The 16,276-nt window shown below is 35.6% G+C and overlaps 3 protein-coding genes across 3 annotated transcripts; 1 reads left to right on the top strand and 2 right to left on the bottom strand.

Annotated features, from left to right (window-relative positions):
- Positions 1-1,256: 1,256 nt before the first annotated feature.
- ifit10 (interferon-induced protein with tetratricopeptide repeats 10) lies at positions 1,257-3,733 on the bottom strand. Its single transcript, XM_065242829.1, has 2 exons — positions 3,648-3,733; positions 1,257-2,975 (listed from the first exon to the last, which is right to left on the bottom strand). Exon 2 carries the CDS (start codon positions 2,972-2,974, stop codon positions 1,547-1,549), a length of 1,428 nt encoding a protein of 475 aa, XP_065098901.1. The 5' UTR covers position 2,975; positions 3,648-3,733; the 3' UTR covers positions 1,257-1,546.
- An 877-nt stretch (positions 3,734-4,610) lies between these two features.
- Positions 4,611-7,350, bottom strand: ifit9 (interferon-induced protein with tetratricopeptide repeats 9). Its single transcript, XM_065242582.1, has 2 exons — positions 7,209-7,350; positions 4,611-6,468 (listed from the first exon to the last, which is right to left on the bottom strand). The coding sequence occupies exon 2, from the start codon at positions 6,456-6,458 to the stop codon at positions 5,031-5,033; it is 1,428 nt and encodes a 475-aa protein (XP_065098654.1). The 5' UTR covers positions 6,459-6,468; positions 7,209-7,350; the 3' UTR covers positions 4,611-5,030.
- Positions 7,351-9,382: 2,032 nt separating this feature from the next.
- Positions 9,383-10,463, top strand: ch25h (cholesterol 25-hydroxylase). The gene has a single exon (XM_065242581.2). The coding sequence runs from the start codon at positions 9,398-9,400 to the stop codon at positions 10,202-10,204; it is 807 nt and encodes a 268-aa protein (XP_065098653.1). The 5' UTR covers positions 9,383-9,397; the 3' UTR covers positions 10,205-10,463.
- Positions 10,464-16,276: the final 5,813 nt, after the last annotated feature.

Below are 16,276 nucleotides of genomic sequence, written 5' to 3'. Positions count from 1 at the left end.
ACCGTGTGCTGTGCTTATTTTCACCTCTGTGCCATGTGCATAATTTTGGGGTTACAAACTGTATGTGTGTAGCATGGGGTTATGTCCTGTCCAACGTGAGTAGCGACCCATTTCCAGTGAGTGTGTTTTGTATAACTTGGTGTTATTTTAAGAGCGACCATCTACCATATATGTGCTGTGATAAAGATTTTTAAGTATAAATAAAGGTCTATATATTTTTCTATTATTCTGGTGCCTTCGTTCCTTGCTCCCCTCCTGGTAACGAACCTGTGTCTTTTGGATTGTTCCCCTGACAGTCAGGGGTGGCGTAGTCGCAATTTGGCCCTTCGGGGTCTGGTTATTCACATCTTTGACCTTTTGATAGACGTATTCACTGTCCACCCGACCGCTCTATTACCACTTTTGGGTTTAGGCCGGCCGCAGTGGAGTGTTTACAGCGTTTTGTACCGCACCGCTCCGCTACACATGCACACTGTACAAGCGACACAGTAGCCTATCTGTACAGATGTGAAGCTAAGATTCATCTAAGCAGTCACTAAGTTTGTCTAAATGGGTCTAAAAGTCGCTAGATGTAGCAATAAATTTGCTAAGTTGGCAACACAGTTGCTGAGTTGGCAACACCGCTTCAGCCAATCCCCCTTTTTTTTGAGCAAGTAAATACCACCCACTGATCAACGTTGAATTTGCATACAAGTTGAAAATTAATATGAGAACGAAAATGAAAAAGAAAACCAATATATAAAAGAGAACATAAAATTAAATCTGACCTATACATTTAAATTTTGTCCCTATTATTGCTTGGGTATGAATAAAAAGCCTTTAAAAAAATTATTAGATTCCTTTTCAAGCTTGCCTTTTTATTTTAATATTGTCAGTCTTGCCTCAAGATTATATGGAAAATGAAATGTCAAATCATCAAACTTATTTTCAATTGCCTGAAATGATGTTTCACGTTGAAAATGAAATAAATAATTTAATTTAATGTTTTAATTTTAATTTTAGCATTTAAGTTTAAAGTTTAGGACAAATTTTGCGATTTTTTTATTTTATCATTTGATTATTCATTTAAAAAAGTCCAAAAACACCTTCCATGCTGTTGGCAGCTTTTACAGTCACATATAGAGCGACCGTAGGCTACAGCTCAAGTGCTTCATGTCTTCCTTACTCATTCCTGAACAGTGGCAGAATGATTTGTAAACGATACGAAAAGGTGAAGTAGTAAACCATAAATTGAGACAGGTTTTTTTAATGCACATTTTTATTTGTGTTATAAACAATGTAAGCATTCCACATTTTATTTTCAAAATATTTCCTTTTCAGTAGTCATGTTATAAAATAGTGTAAGATATTTATAGAAAGGTGCATTGTTATATCTAACTCGCAGGAAAAAAAACTTTAAAACAAGACAGAACTAAACGATGAAAGTTAATTCTTATAGAAAACCATTAATTATATATTTTGAACAATATTTTTTAAATCTAAATATATTGCAAGCAGCAAAATGCTGATACAATGCTAATATAAGCATATACAGTTTGACATAACTTTACTGTATGGACATCTTGAGGTCACAAAGGTTCCTGAGGTACTCATCATTATCTACATAACTCAGAGCTTTCTCATAGCACTCAATGGCTTCACGCTTTTCTCCTTTCTCTTTGTGAAGGAATCCTAGTATAGCATAAGCTTCACCATCCTGTGTGTTTACACGAATACGTTTCTCTGCAATCTTTTTCAAACTGTAATAACTTCTCTTCACTTCATGTGAACATGTACACAACTTCAGGCATTGCATGTAGTGCTTGATAGCTAAAGCTTCACATCTTTTGCAGTGCAACTGGAATTCAGCGTAGTAAAAATTGACCACATATAGACTGTCATTTTTCTCTTTGGCTGTTTGGAACGTCATCTGAAACAACTCTTCAGCGCGTGAAATGTCAGGCTTTTCTCCATAATGCAATGCTAGATCACTCATTGCAGCAATAAAGCCAGATGAATGGGTAGTAGCCATTTCTAAATGATAGATGATCTGATCACGAATCTGTTGAACCTGTGATGCTTTAGTGTGGTGATTTCTTTGTTTCAGCAGTTGGGTTTTCTTTAGCTTATAGCAGAAAGCTAACTGATGATGTATGAAACTTGAATTAGGTGACTTCTCAAGGGCTTTGCTCAACAGAGCAATAGACCTGTCCACACATCCTCTACTCCTGAAGAATTTCCCAACATATCGCATGACGTGTGGATGATCTGGAGATCTTTCTAAAGCTTTCTCTACTAAGATTTCAGCTTCATCATATCTCATGTATTTAAGCAGTCGCATTGCTAAAAGGACTTTTAGAACATCATCATCAGGATTTGTTTCGATGGCCTGTCTAAGTTGCTTGATTGTGGGTGAATTTGTGTACGTGAAGCCCCCGTATTCTGTCCGAAACAGAGCAATGGCATAGCCAGTGTTGCACTCGCTATCTTCTGGTTCCAGCTCCAAACCCTTCTTGAAACATTCTTTGGCTCGCTCATAATACTTCTGAGAAAATTTAAGAAAGGTCCATCCCTTCTCACCAAGCACCTCTGGAACAGATGAAGCCTTAGTTGAATGTTTTTCATCTATCGTCTGTAGTTTCTGCAGGTAACTTTCACACTCTGTATAGTTATTCATGTGGTAGTTTAACCAGGCAAGGTTCCCATAGGTGACAATGAGAGTTTTGTGAAATTCCTCCTCATGGCACTCTATGTAGAGCTTCACAGATGTCATCAGATTGTTAAGTGCTTCTTCCTGAAACCCCTGAAGAAATTTAACATAAGCTAAAGCACTGTATGCACGTGCAAGTGCTTTGTTTTTTCCAAGATCCAACTTAAGCTGTTCCTCCAATCTGTTGAGAAGATCCGGTAGATCTATGTCAGTTTTTATCAGAGCCCAGGTAAAGTGGCATTCCAGCTGGTGAAGTTTAGTTCTCAAAAATATTTCACGATCCATACTGATAAAGAAATGAGAGATATAGCATAGATAACTTCATTTTTTGCCATGAGTAATATTATTAATCTGCAATTCTAAAATGTTACCGTATAATTGATAGAAATTAGAGCTAAACATTGAGAAAAAGAGAAGATGGGATGCAAAGAAATGTCAAAGGAGATGTTCACCTTTATTTTCTTGGAATATGTTAGGTGATATAAGTTGGTACAAGCTCTTTACATATGAAGATTTATTTTTATTTATTTATTTTAATAGATTTTAATGACAGCAAGTTGTCTATTATCATCAGATATTCTTATATAGCTGAAATTATCATAGTAAACAATATGATAATATGACAGTGTCATAGGTAAACAATAATCATGGGTTAAGTGTTTGTACAAAACATAGCACCGGTTTCCCGGAACGGACTTCTATTTCCAAACTAAAATGCATATTTGAGCTGGCTTAATTTTAAAACACTGTGCACTGACATATCTTAACATATATCAATAATGTTGTTTTGTCTCAAGACGCACACCAGTAATGTTTTTTGTAGGGTATGTAACAAAACTACTTCTATGTCCAAAAATTACTAACGCCTAGTTCTGGATTAATCTAAAACTGCTCCAAATCTTTAGCTCTTAAATTAACTATGAAAACCAATTTGGATACGTTATAGCCAAACACTTACCTCAAGTTGGACGATAAATGTTCTAGAAGCTGTGTGATATGGAAAATGGTCCAGGTCCTGCCTTTTTATTCTCTCCCAGAGATGGGAGGTTCAAATTCAGAATTGAAACTGAAACCTTGGTTAAAGTGCTAGAGGATAAAGAGGGCGCACTAAAGCTGTGGAATATTTAAATAATAGTTAAATATAGACTGGCTTTGCATGCTGAAGACATGTTTAGACACAAACTATTTACATATAATATATAAAAGAATAACTCGAATTTATTAGTAATATACATTATAATTATTAACATATTCATTTAATGAACAAACAATTCAAGAATTTATTTATTTATTTATTTTTATTAACAGTGTTCCAGCATCTATGGTGATATTAATGCAAGAACTGGTTAATCTACACACATGTTGATCTACACACAAGTTAATCTACACACAAGTTAATCTTCACACAAGTTGATCTATACAAGTTGGGGACAGAGAACATATCACACACATAACTTCCCGAATGCCCGCTGTCATATTTGTGTCCATCTTGGCACCGAACACAGCATATCTAATGTGCAGGTAAATGATCACATTTATTAGTTTAATTGAGGGTATACCGGAGAAATAAGATGTCGGCTGCCAGCGATTTCCTACCGTTGTTCGTATTCGCGGAAGAGCGTAAAATCAACAAAATGTTGATTTTTTTAGCATTATTTGTCATATTCTGTATTAACTTACTAACACGAATGAACAAACCCTCTCATAGCACACTGTATCCTGTTACCATAACAGCTCTGCACCCCACAGTCAGCGAATCGTATCTTTTGAGTACACATAAAACCATTATCTCTACTATATTTCTAAAGTTTAATGGTAAGTTATAATGCATTATTTTTATGAGGAAACACACAGGAAAAGCCTACGTGAAACCTGATTGGTGCACCTGCTGTCTCATATGCAAGGATCTGGTAAAGCAATATCATAGTGTATAACAATTTATTGTTTTGCAGTTATAATAAGTTGCTGGGACACAAAAGAAAGTCTGCTGTCCATAACATCTCAGAGGGAACAAACATGCACATACAGAACTGTGATCTTTTAGGCTTGCACTTAACAGTCACATACACTCATAATTAAGTGAAAATGTCCATTGACGAAAATGTAAAAAAGGTTATGTGTAAAGTGAACAGTTTAGGGAAAAAGTAGATCTTAAACCAATGGCCTTCTTGCTGTGAGGCAACTGTACCGCCCTTCAGGATTTATTCAATAAATGTTGCCTGTATTACAATAAAGATCAGAAGCTTGTTTACAAATAAGACATTTTAAAATAGCCTTGATTATAGTATTATATTAATGCTATTTTAAGTTTTTGCTAAAAGCGCGTACGAGTAAAGTTCAGTTAGGGTTTCAGTCTCAGTCCTTTGGCGAAGGTTTCTGCTAGGTCATCACCATCTGAGTGCTGCTGGGCTCTCTGAAGATACATCGCCGCTTGTGCCTCTTGTTTGTCTTCAGAAGATACAAAGGCCAAAATCTCGAATGCCTCCTTGACTTTGCGCTTGCCGCTGAGATTCCTCTCCGCAATTTGTCTGAGCTTCTTGCCCGCTTGTTTCCTGTCATAGCTGTCTATTGGAATTTTGTATGCGATCTTGAACTGACAGACTGCTGTGTCATCATCCTTTCTCTTGTAGAGCAAAAACACACCATAGCATGTGTGGCAGTGCTGTTTTTCATATTCGCTGAAAGATGTGTCATTTATCAGCCTGGTAAATATTTTCTCTGCTTCTCCGAGTTGCCGGTTGTCCCCATAGGCCTCTGCAAGATTCACTTGGGCGTAAATGTTAGAAGGCTTTAGCTCTACGGCCTTTGAAAAGTGCCGGATACACTCGGCTGCCTTAGCGGATACTTGAGCGACAGGAAAGCGTCTTCCAGGCCTCCTCTCAGATAACATCTCAATAAGCCGCTGTTTATGGCAAAGACCGATTTGATGATGCAGAAAGTTGGAGTTTGGGGTCAACTCAACTGCTTTCTCAAGGATAGACAGCGATTCCATAATGGAGCCCTCTGCTCTGAAGTACTTAGCCACGTATCTGGTCACCTGCGGGACGTCAGGGGACAGTTTGAGAGCCTCCTTTATAAGCTTCTGAGCTTCCTGTCTCTTTAAACATTGGAGTTTCAAGGCCAACAGCACCATGACTTCAGTATTTGTGGGTTCCAGGCTTAGAGCTTTTCTGAGTTGCGTGACTGTTTCACTGTCTTCTGCACTTATTGGCCTCTCTTTGTTCATGCCTTCTATTCTGTATAGCACTATTGCATAGCCCACATTACACAATACATTGTCTGGTTCTGCTTCGAGACCCTTGGAGAAACTCTCCTTTGCTTGTTCATAAAATGACCCGCCAAGCCTCAGAAAGGTCCATCCTTTCTCTCCATGTATTAAGGGGAGGTTGCAGGAGTACTCAGATGAATCTGGTATGTCCCTGCATATATTTTTCACCTTGGTAAGGTATTTTTCCACATCATCAAGGTTGTGCAAGTGATAGTGTACCCATGCAAAGCTGGAGAAGGTCACCAGGTAGTCTACATCTTTCTTTTGATTATCATCCTTCAGTGCTGCTTCAGCTTGTTGAAGATAATCCAGTGATCTCTCGGTTTTGCCTTCCAAGTGGTTGACAAATGCCAGAATGTTGAAATATGTGGCATGATACTTCTGTGGGGTAGATTTGATTCTGTCAAGAAGTTTCTCTGGCAAGATTTTAAAATCTCTTATGTCGGATTTTTCCACCCGCCATGTAAAAAGGCATTCCAGCTGACTGAGTTTAGATTCCATGTCTTTGTTGCTGGAGACATAAGCAAGAAAGATAAGTTAATAGATGGGTTTTTTTGTCATATTTTTTTTTTTTAATTTGTATTGTATTGCAGGCTATACACACACACACACACACACACACACACACACACACGTTGATGTATGTGGTTTAAGGGGACATCTCCATAGACGCAATGCATTTTATACTGTTCAAACTGTTATTCCCCTAACCTACCCCAATCCCTAACCCCAATGTCACAAAAACCTGTTGCCAGTCTTTAATCTAGGAAAAACTACCATTTAGTTTGTTTTTTTAGCTTTTCCGTTTATGGGGACACTCTATGTGTCCCCGTAAACCAAGTTTATAGCATAATAAACATGCCATTATAGACTATTCATGCCCCCCCCCACACACACACACACACACAATACACATATTATATATAATCAGGCATTGTCTGGTGGATCTTAATTTATATCTATATCAATGCAATCTTAATAAAAATCTATGTAAAATGTGCATAAAATATATAATTAAACTAGACATATAATAAAACATATTATTTATATACACATTGCCTTCATTATGTATCCATTACTAGGCTATACATTTGTGTATAAATAATTGAAAACGTGATTTATCAACATTAATCGGTACAGGTTTTAGACAGGATTGTTTGAGGCAAAACATTTAAATTACGTCTGGTAGAATTTGTTTGCTATTTGTTTAGGTCTTTACTATAAATAAAGATACTTCACTGTTTCTCCTACCTTATTTTAATACCAGGAAAACGAGTAGTTTGTATGCCCGATGTCGTGGAGACTCCTAATGTTGAAACCGCGCCTTCACATTCAGTGTCTGGAAAACGAAACTAAACGCGTACAGTAAGTTTCGGGTTTGTGTTAAATGACCATAAACAGATTACGTATATGCAAGAATAAAATAAAATTAGCAATAATATTCGGTTTCTTATTAATTATTATTTATATTATTTATATAGGCCTAATAGTATTGTGCATTTTATAATACACCATTTGTATTATGGTATTTTTACATGCATTTGTATTAATCTATATTACATGAAATAATAATTTATACATTAATAAAAACTAATAAATTCAAAATAAAGGTCAATATCAATATATCAATATTTAACAGAGCAATGAAAACTCAAGAATTAAGTGTTTACAGCAAGTCGCCCTCTGTCACTCCTTCGTAAAACCAATTGCGATTCTAACCAGCAGGTGGCAGTGTCCACGAGCCATCCAGGAAACACCCGACCAGTGAATGGGGCTAAAGATAGCCTACTAAGTTTCGGTTTTGTGTTAAATGACCCTGCATGAACCATGGTCTGTGCTTATTCAATCATGTAGCTCTTTCGATTTCCTGACCATTGCTATTGAACAACATTAATGTTAATTTACATTTGGTGAGTAGATGCAGGAATAATATATGTTTTCTTATTCATTATTATTATTACTATAGTAGTACAATTTATAATTTGCAGTTACTATTGTGTTATTCCATTTATTTTTATAAAACTGCATTAGTTAAAACTATATTTTTTCATTGTTAACAAAACAAATTAAATTTTAAAAATATATCAAATATGAAGATCAATATAAATAAATATATCAATGTTTTAATTCAATTCAACTTTATTAGTATAAATTCGACAATTCAACTTTATTTTCCAGTTTACACTGTTGCAAAACAGCTTTACAGAAGCGACAAATAGAATACACATAAACTCAACATACATTAAACAAAGACAAATCAAAAGTTTAAAAAACACAAATCTACAAAAAATAGGATTTAAGAATGGCGTGGTATCAAGTCCACTGAAGTGCATCCATGGGCCGCCGCCGATCTCATACTGGTGTTGGGTCATCTGACGTTCTTTTGGGACAGTGGATCCGGACTGAAGCTGGTGTAATCACTGGGTGTCTCAGGATGGGCATTTCGTTTAGTTTTAAAGTAAAAGAGCGTGCAGTAAGCATATTTAAGATAAATAATATATTTAATAAATCAGGAAATCATAGCTTACTTAGAAAACATTAAAAATGATGACTAAGACACTGCATAGTGTGCAGTGTCTTAGTCATCATTTTTAATGTTTTCTAAGTAAGCCATGTTTTGAATAAAGGCTTTTTATATTTTGGAACTGGAAGTAGTGCCTTGGATCCTGATTTATTAGATATTAGTTCTAACCCAACCAAGAGCACCTTCTGGGACACACAAAGTGGTCCTTTCAGCAAGAAGCGCTCCTAGATTCTCTCCTGGATAAATAATATATAATTTGTAATTTATTACAATTACCTTTAATATTTTAACAAACAATGAAAAGCAGGTAATGTGTCAAGAAAGTGTTAACCGCAAGATGATTCATTCTCTGTACTGCTTTCTAAGACCAATTGCCGAGATCTATCCATTAACGTTAGATGGCAGCAGAGTCGTATCTGGATGGCAGTATTCACCATTCTAACGAGCCACCCATAAAACACACTAAGTGAATGTGACGTCACGCGCGAAAAGTTGTTAATGTTGTACCAGGTTTACGTTATCGTAGTGTGTAAAATCAATATATGAAAGCGATCATGTCAATATCAGGTGGAAGTCATACTGAAAGATACTGCGTTTTACTATGCAGACTGAAATTAATAACTAAGTTACACAGTACCATTGACTGATCGTTTGCATTATTTTGTAGTTTTTCTATTTGCACGACACACGATTACATTTTCCATCGTAGGACATATACGCTTAAATTACAGTTGTAAATAGATTTAAGTCTTTACATAATTGCTAGATTTGTATTCATATATTCACTTTAATCATTAAACAAACCATGAGGTAATATCTCTCCCTCTACACAATCATGTAGCTTGAAAAACCCTGGAAATTCCGACAGGAACGCCATGTAGGGGAGAGGGGGCGGGGCTTCGATAATAAAACCGGCATGCGGCAGCATGTGTTTTTAATTCATGAAGAAATGTCCCGAACAGAGAAGATGTCTGGATTACAGCAAATCTGGGACTGCGTTCTGCAATATGAGACTTTTCTCAGGTCTCCCTTTTTCCCAGTGCTCTTCTCTCTTACAGTCTACTTAAGTTTTTGCCTACCTTTTGTAGTCCTGGACATACTTTCTCCCAAAGTAGCACTGATACAGAGATACAAGCTTCAACAGAAATCCAGCGTGACATGGAATATGATGTGGAGCTGCCTCGCACTATCACTCTACAACCATGCGGTGTACATCTTCCCACTAAGCGTTTTGCACTGGTACTGGAATCCAGTCAGCTACCCAGTGGCAGCACCTGGGATCCTGGAAGTTGTGAAGGATCTCGCAGCCTGCCTGCTTCTCTTTGACTTCCAGTACTTTGTTTGGCATCTGCTTCATCACAGAGTGCCCTGGCTGTACCGCACTTTCCACAAGGTGCATCACAAGAACACGGCCACCTTCGCCCTCACTACGGAGTACTCAGGGGCTTGGGAGACTCTATCATTGGGTTTCTTCGCTGCTGTAAATCCCATGTTACTTGGAGTTCATCCCATGACAGAGATGCTTTTCCATATTTTGAACATGTGGCTGTCAGTGGAGGATCACTGTGGATATGACCTGCCGTGGGCTACACACCGCCTGGTGCCTTATGGACTGTATGGTGGAGCGCCTCATCATGATCTTCACCATCAGAAGTTCAAGTCCAACTATGCGCCGTACTTCACCCACTGGGACAAACTCTTTGGCACTTTGCATGCTGAATGAACTGAAAACCTGGAATACATTACACAAACTGATTACATCTTTTTTGTAAAAAGTATATCTGTGTCTTTGTCATTCTATGAATGAAAACAAAGCATCTCTTGAACAATGAAGTCGCTAAGCTTTATGTGTGTTTTGTTGACTGTCTGTATTTAAGTGTGACTGTAAAAAAAATATATACTGTAAAGCACTTTATAAGCATCTTCACTATTTAACTTTTATATCATATTTATTATATTGTTTTGTAATACATATTTTAAATGGTTTATGAAGAACAAAACTAAATAATAAAAATGTGAAGTAAATACTTGAACATATTGTGTGTGTGACTTTATGATCTTAAATTCTTTGGGAAATGTGATTTAGTGACCTAGGTACAGTTTGGTGGTAATCTACATCTAAATGAATAATATTATTTATTATATTATATATTTATATTACATTATTATACTGTCAGAAAAAAGGTACAAAACTGTACCTTTTTTGTCGCTGGGGTGGTACCCCAAGGTATCGTTTTGTACCTTTACATGTATATAAACATAATACAATGTTGTACCTTTTGGGGTACATTACTTTTTTTTCGGGATCTATTTTGTACCTTTAAAGGTACAGTTAACTGTTTTGTACACCTAAACACAATAGGTCCTTAGAGCATAATATTGTACCCCATAAGGTACAAGGTTTCAATGTGTTTTATACCCATAAAGGTACAAAAAGGTACCTTTTAGGGTACCACCCCAGCGACAGAAAAAGGAACAACTTTGTACCTTTTTTCTGACATATTTATTCATATTGAAGTGATTTCAATCATTTACTACTGAATAATGCAATACAACAATGATATGGTTTTATTTTTTTTCATAGAAAGGTAATAGGTCCATGAAGCTTATAACCTGTTGTACATGCAAAAGAAAACAAAAAAAATCTCAAAACAGGTAAAGCCAACATTACCACAAGCAAAATACTATAGGAAAAGATTATAAGATACACAGTTTTAGAAAAAAAAGGCAGTTCCAGTTAATTTAACCAAAGATAAAATTTATAATACATTTTATTAATAACCGAATACACACATTACTCACTTTTGTTTAATTACTCACTTGATTTGTCTGCAATCTTTATCTTACACTCTCAGAAATAAGGTACATAAGGGTACAAAAGCTGTCACTGGGACAGTACCTTTTAAAAAGGTCCTGCCATTTAGGTACGGATAAGTGCATTTGTGGTACCCCCAATATGTACCAATATGCCCCTTTTAGCTACAAAAGTGTACTGTACTTTTTGAAAAATTACCACCCCAGTGACAGCTTTTGCACCCTTATGTACCTTATTTCTGAGAGTGTAGGATGAAGATTGCAGAATAGTCACTAAACAAAAGTGACTAATGTGTGTTCGGTTATTAATAAAATGTATTATAAAATAATAAAACAATAATTTTAGCTTGGTTAAATGAACTGGAAGTGAGCTTGAATGAAAGTAAGATAATATAATGTCGCTATGTTTTGTTTTAATGAATCATAGATTAGTTGGCCTGCTGTGTACAGTAATGAGATAAAAAGAGGGAATTACCCACATTTTAACAAATTCTGTTCATACAAACATTGTGAGACAATGATATTAAAAGTGAAATAATAATAATATGAGCAAGTTTCCTTTGCCTGTTATTAATAATAGTTCCTGTTGCTTACGCTGCTAGAATGTGTGATTATATTTCAAACAGACATCCTGAAAAAGACAATGGAGAATTTCCAACATCATGTGAGCTTTCCCAGAATTCCCATTATTGTAGGGAATGGAAGACAAGAATGTTTTTCTCACATATTTAAGGAAGCGAACGGTACATAGTGTTTGATCTGAAATTGTGACATTCGAGGTGTGCTATTAACTGAATTTATATTAGCCATATGTTATAACATTTTGATACCAGTATAAATAAACAGAGTTTATCTTGTGTAACCCTTTTATCTTTATGACTTATCTTCATTCTCTCTTACAACTTTTACAGCGGCCAATAAAATTGTATAACATTTTAAGTTAGTCATTCATTCAAATTTGAGTTACAAAGAATCATAAAGAGGAAATAACAGGAATAGGAAACAGCCATAAATGAGCATTCTGCATAGTTGTTATATCATCTGATTCAGAGGGCAGTTTGGGTAAAAAAGTTCATGGCTCCGAAGCAGTACCAATTAAAATTCATGACCACAATCATATTATTTCATTATATGCTGACGATATTATCCTGTATTTAGATAACTTAGATATTTCTGTACCCTATAAAATGTAGGAATTAGATTATTTCAGGCTATAAGATAAATTGGAATAAATCTGCCCTGCTGCCAATTAATAATGTTAAAATACTCTCTCTCTCTCATCCCCCCATTTATTCCTATTAAGGATTCGTTGACATATCTGGGTACAACTATCTATAAAAATATTCTCAAGATAGCCAGAGACAACTTCAATAATATGCTAAGTAAGGTTAAAAATGATGGAATGATCTTAAAATCTCTCTCCAAGGTAGAATTTCTACGGTTAAAATCAATCTACTACCCCAACTTAATTTCTTGTTCTTTATGTTGCCACTTTCTCCCCCTTTAAATTACTTTAAACAGATCAACAATATCTTGTTTCATTTGTAATGGCAGACACCCCATCTGACAGTTCCAGATTTTGAACTATATTATTGGTCGATCCAGCTCAGGGCTCTCCATAATTGGATAAGTCGTGGAGAGTAATTGAGTCTGATAAAGTTAAACCACATAGATTAGAAGATATTTTATTTACAGGGAAAAAAGCAAATGAGTACAAATTTGGCCCTATGGTTGTAAATTCCATCAGGATCTGGAAAAGAGTCGAATGGGGAAACCTATTAAATTCTGTGACAAGACACCCTTATGGCACAATTTTAATTTGTGGAATTTTTCCATTTGTGCAACCCTTATGGTCTGCACTCAGCATAAACACAATTGGTGAATTATATGACAGCATGGGCCTCTGTTCACTTCAGGACTTGAGAACTAAGTTCTGTTTGCCAGCATCCTCATACTTAGTTTTTTCCAACTACGATCCGCTCTCAAAACATATGGAGTTCCATGGGGATCATGCATCTCCCCTCATCCTTTGCGGAATTTGATTGCCCCATTTTCTGGTCCGCCATCCGTGTTGATTATATATAATAAACTTAATGATCACTGTGCAAAGTCTCTCTCTCTATTGAGTCTATTTGGAATCATGAATTGTCTAACTGTAATATATCTGTTGACTTGGAGAGGGTATGGTCTAATCTAAGTCTAACATCTAAAAATCTAGCACATCGTCTCATTCACTTCAAATCTATTCATAGAGCATATATCACTCCCAATAAGAGATACAGAATGAAGCTACAACCGGCATATAACTGTAATATGTGTACCACTGCAGTTGCAGGCACTTTTCTCCATACGTTCTAGGAGTGTCCAGTTGTTTCCAGTCTATGGACATCAATGATAATTCTGGTTAAAATTGTAAATTTAACACAGAAAAAAATGCTTTTTGCTGGCTTTACCTCCGCCAAAAAAACTATAATACAGATCTGGTTTACCCCATACACGTGTAAAGAAAAATTTTGGGTTCAGAATCTTCTCAAAAATAGTAACATGTGAATTTACAATTGCTCAGCTTAACAAGGCAAAACCCTCTACAATTGATGCCTGGAACTGTATCTCTTCCAAAATATTGGATCATATGAAAGGGATGTAATGGTTCTGTAATTACCAAGATGTCAATTATGTGCATTAATTGTTTATCTCTTAAATTTTTCTACTTTTCACTCTGACTTTAAACTGTGAAGTATTGCTATTGTGTCTGTTGCTCCCCCTCCCTTTATATTATTTTAACTGTTTAATGGCTACCTTTAAATATATGACCATTTTAATAACGTTACATTAATGTCACATCCAAAGTAGTTTGGCTTGTATTTGATCATATGTGCTGCAGTACAATGTGTTTGCGTCCACAGCAGTTTACAGTAAAAACAAAAGATAAAGCAAGTTGTAGCTCTTCTGCTCTCTGTGTAGTAGTAGATAAGGAGATGTGTGGCTTTTATACATGGGGAAATCTGATGTGAGGTCACATCCTTTAAGCATAATAAAAAAATTCTAAAGCATAGAAATGAATTGGATTTCATATCTCAAATATAATATTCATTTTAAACCTGTGTTTAAACCAAATGTAAAATTTTCAACATTTTAGCAGTTATTTTAACACAGTGTTTGTTTGGTCTCAAATCTCTGTGCCAGACATTTCAGCAGTCAGACACATAAGGCCAGCTATTCTAGTCCAAAATGTCAAAGGATGATAAAACGTGAAAGAGGAAAGTTGACAGCACACACACTGAAGTTTTGTTTCCTCTGAAAATGTAAACACTTTCACCTCTTGAGCTGCCGCTTGCGTAATGCTCAGAGAACAAAAGGTTGTGATAATGCCTTTAGGGTAGTGAGTGAAATCTGTATTGCACAACTTCCTGGACAAAAAGACAGACAGTGTTTGGTAAGAGCACAAAGAAAAATATGTTTGCCAAAAACGGGGGTAAGGTTTTTGTGGTTTTAAAGACCAACACGCGTCTGAAGATGCACATTTCTTTACTAGGCTATACTTGACATTATACACTAAACTGTATTTGAGAACATTATGCAGCATATACACACAAGTCTGGATAGCGGTTGTCATTTGAAGAAATTTGTGAATAATAATTACGGATGAACTGATATATCGGCCAGTAATCCGTATCGTCAATAAAAGCTATTTTTTCACTTGCGTCACAGTTGATATACCTTGTCAATCAAAGGAAAACAGATAAATGCAATGAATTTGAGCTCTGTGTATAGAAAATGTAAAGAAACATAGTTTAATGTTTAATATATAAATGAATGAATAACATTCAGAAAATTTTATATTCAGAATTTAAAAAGCTGCTCATTGTTTTTAAGAAAAACAAAGGGAAACTTGTGCATATCGAACATCAGCCATTGAACAGATAATATACTGTATATACATTAGTCATTTGAAGTGGAATATTTACATGATCTGATCAATGGCTGATGTGATAAGACAGGGACTTTTGTAATATGCTCATAAAGGACGTTTTCCACCGCAAGATAGTGATCATTGAGTAATGGATACTAGCTATTAATTGGTTGTGACCTTTAACAAATCTATGTGTACATCAAGGTTTTGTTGCAGGCAGGAAACAAAACCTCAAGGGAAAAAACACTGCCACACAGATAACGTTCACCAAACAATGATACTATATGATACTAAACAGAAACTCTGAGAATAGCTGTAATGCCTATGCAGACATACAATGTAAAAAATACTTTGCTGCCTTAAAATTTTTTGTTGAATCAACTCGGATATTAAGTAATTTCAACTAACTATTATTTATCTTGACTAGAGATGAGTTGTTATAACTAAAGGTGAGTTGTAATATATTATAAAATTAAGTTGACTTTTCCCAACTATATTTTATACGTTGAGACAACTCATCTCTGTTGACATGACTTGTAAATCTAAGTTAATTTAACAAAAAATTTTAAGGCAGCAAAGTATTTTTTACAGTGTAGACATTACAACAGTGGTTAGATCACCCCAGCAAGGCTTTCATTTTAGGATAAATGGCTGTAAAAGAAGAAACGTCACTGTCTGAACTGTATTTAGGGTTGAGGGAAAGTACAACAGTGGTGAAGTGCTCCATATGTTTTTCATTATGGAGTGAGCCATTTCCATTGATGCAATATGCAGGAATGATCATTGGTTTCTGATAAAAATCTTACGGCAACAATTCTTCTGCCAAAACATCAAGCAAGCGATCTCAGATGTGCCTTACAGCACAAAAAATCACTACACATTACTGTCACTGGCAGCAGGAACAGCATATTTGTTCAGACATATAATCAAAGACAAAAAAGTATTTATTGAAATAACCTTAAAGCGTCAGTCCTCTAATGTTTAGACATGTATCACCATTCAATGTCCTACATTCCTGTGCTTAATGAAATAAGGGTAAAATCTTTCTTGAGTAAATTTTGCATGACT

Source organism: Paramisgurnus dabryanus, chromosome 1 (genome assembly GCF_030506205.2).
Source record: "Paramisgurnus dabryanus chromosome 1, PD_genome_1.1, whole genome shotgun sequence".
NCBI classification, from domain to species: Eukaryota; Metazoa; Chordata; class Actinopteri; order Cypriniformes; family Cobitidae; genus Paramisgurnus; species Paramisgurnus dabryanus.
The sequence above is the reverse complement of the archived record's forward strand: the minus strand, read 5'-3'. Positions and strand labels throughout refer to the sequence as shown.

What these genes read in the sequence shown, in the direction of transcription:
- ch25h (XM_065242581.2), top strand. Translation starts at nt 9,398, where the DNA reads ATGCGGCAGCATGTGTTTTTAATTCATGAAGAAATGTCCCGAACAGAG.
- ifit9 (XM_065242582.1), bottom strand. Translation starts at nt 6,458, where the DNA reads ATGGAATCTAAACTCAGTCAGCTGGAATGCCTTTTTACATGGCGGGTG.
- ifit10 (XM_065242829.1), bottom strand. Translation starts at nt 2,974, where the DNA reads ATGGATCGTGAAATATTTTTGAGAACTAAACTTCACCAGCTGGAATGC.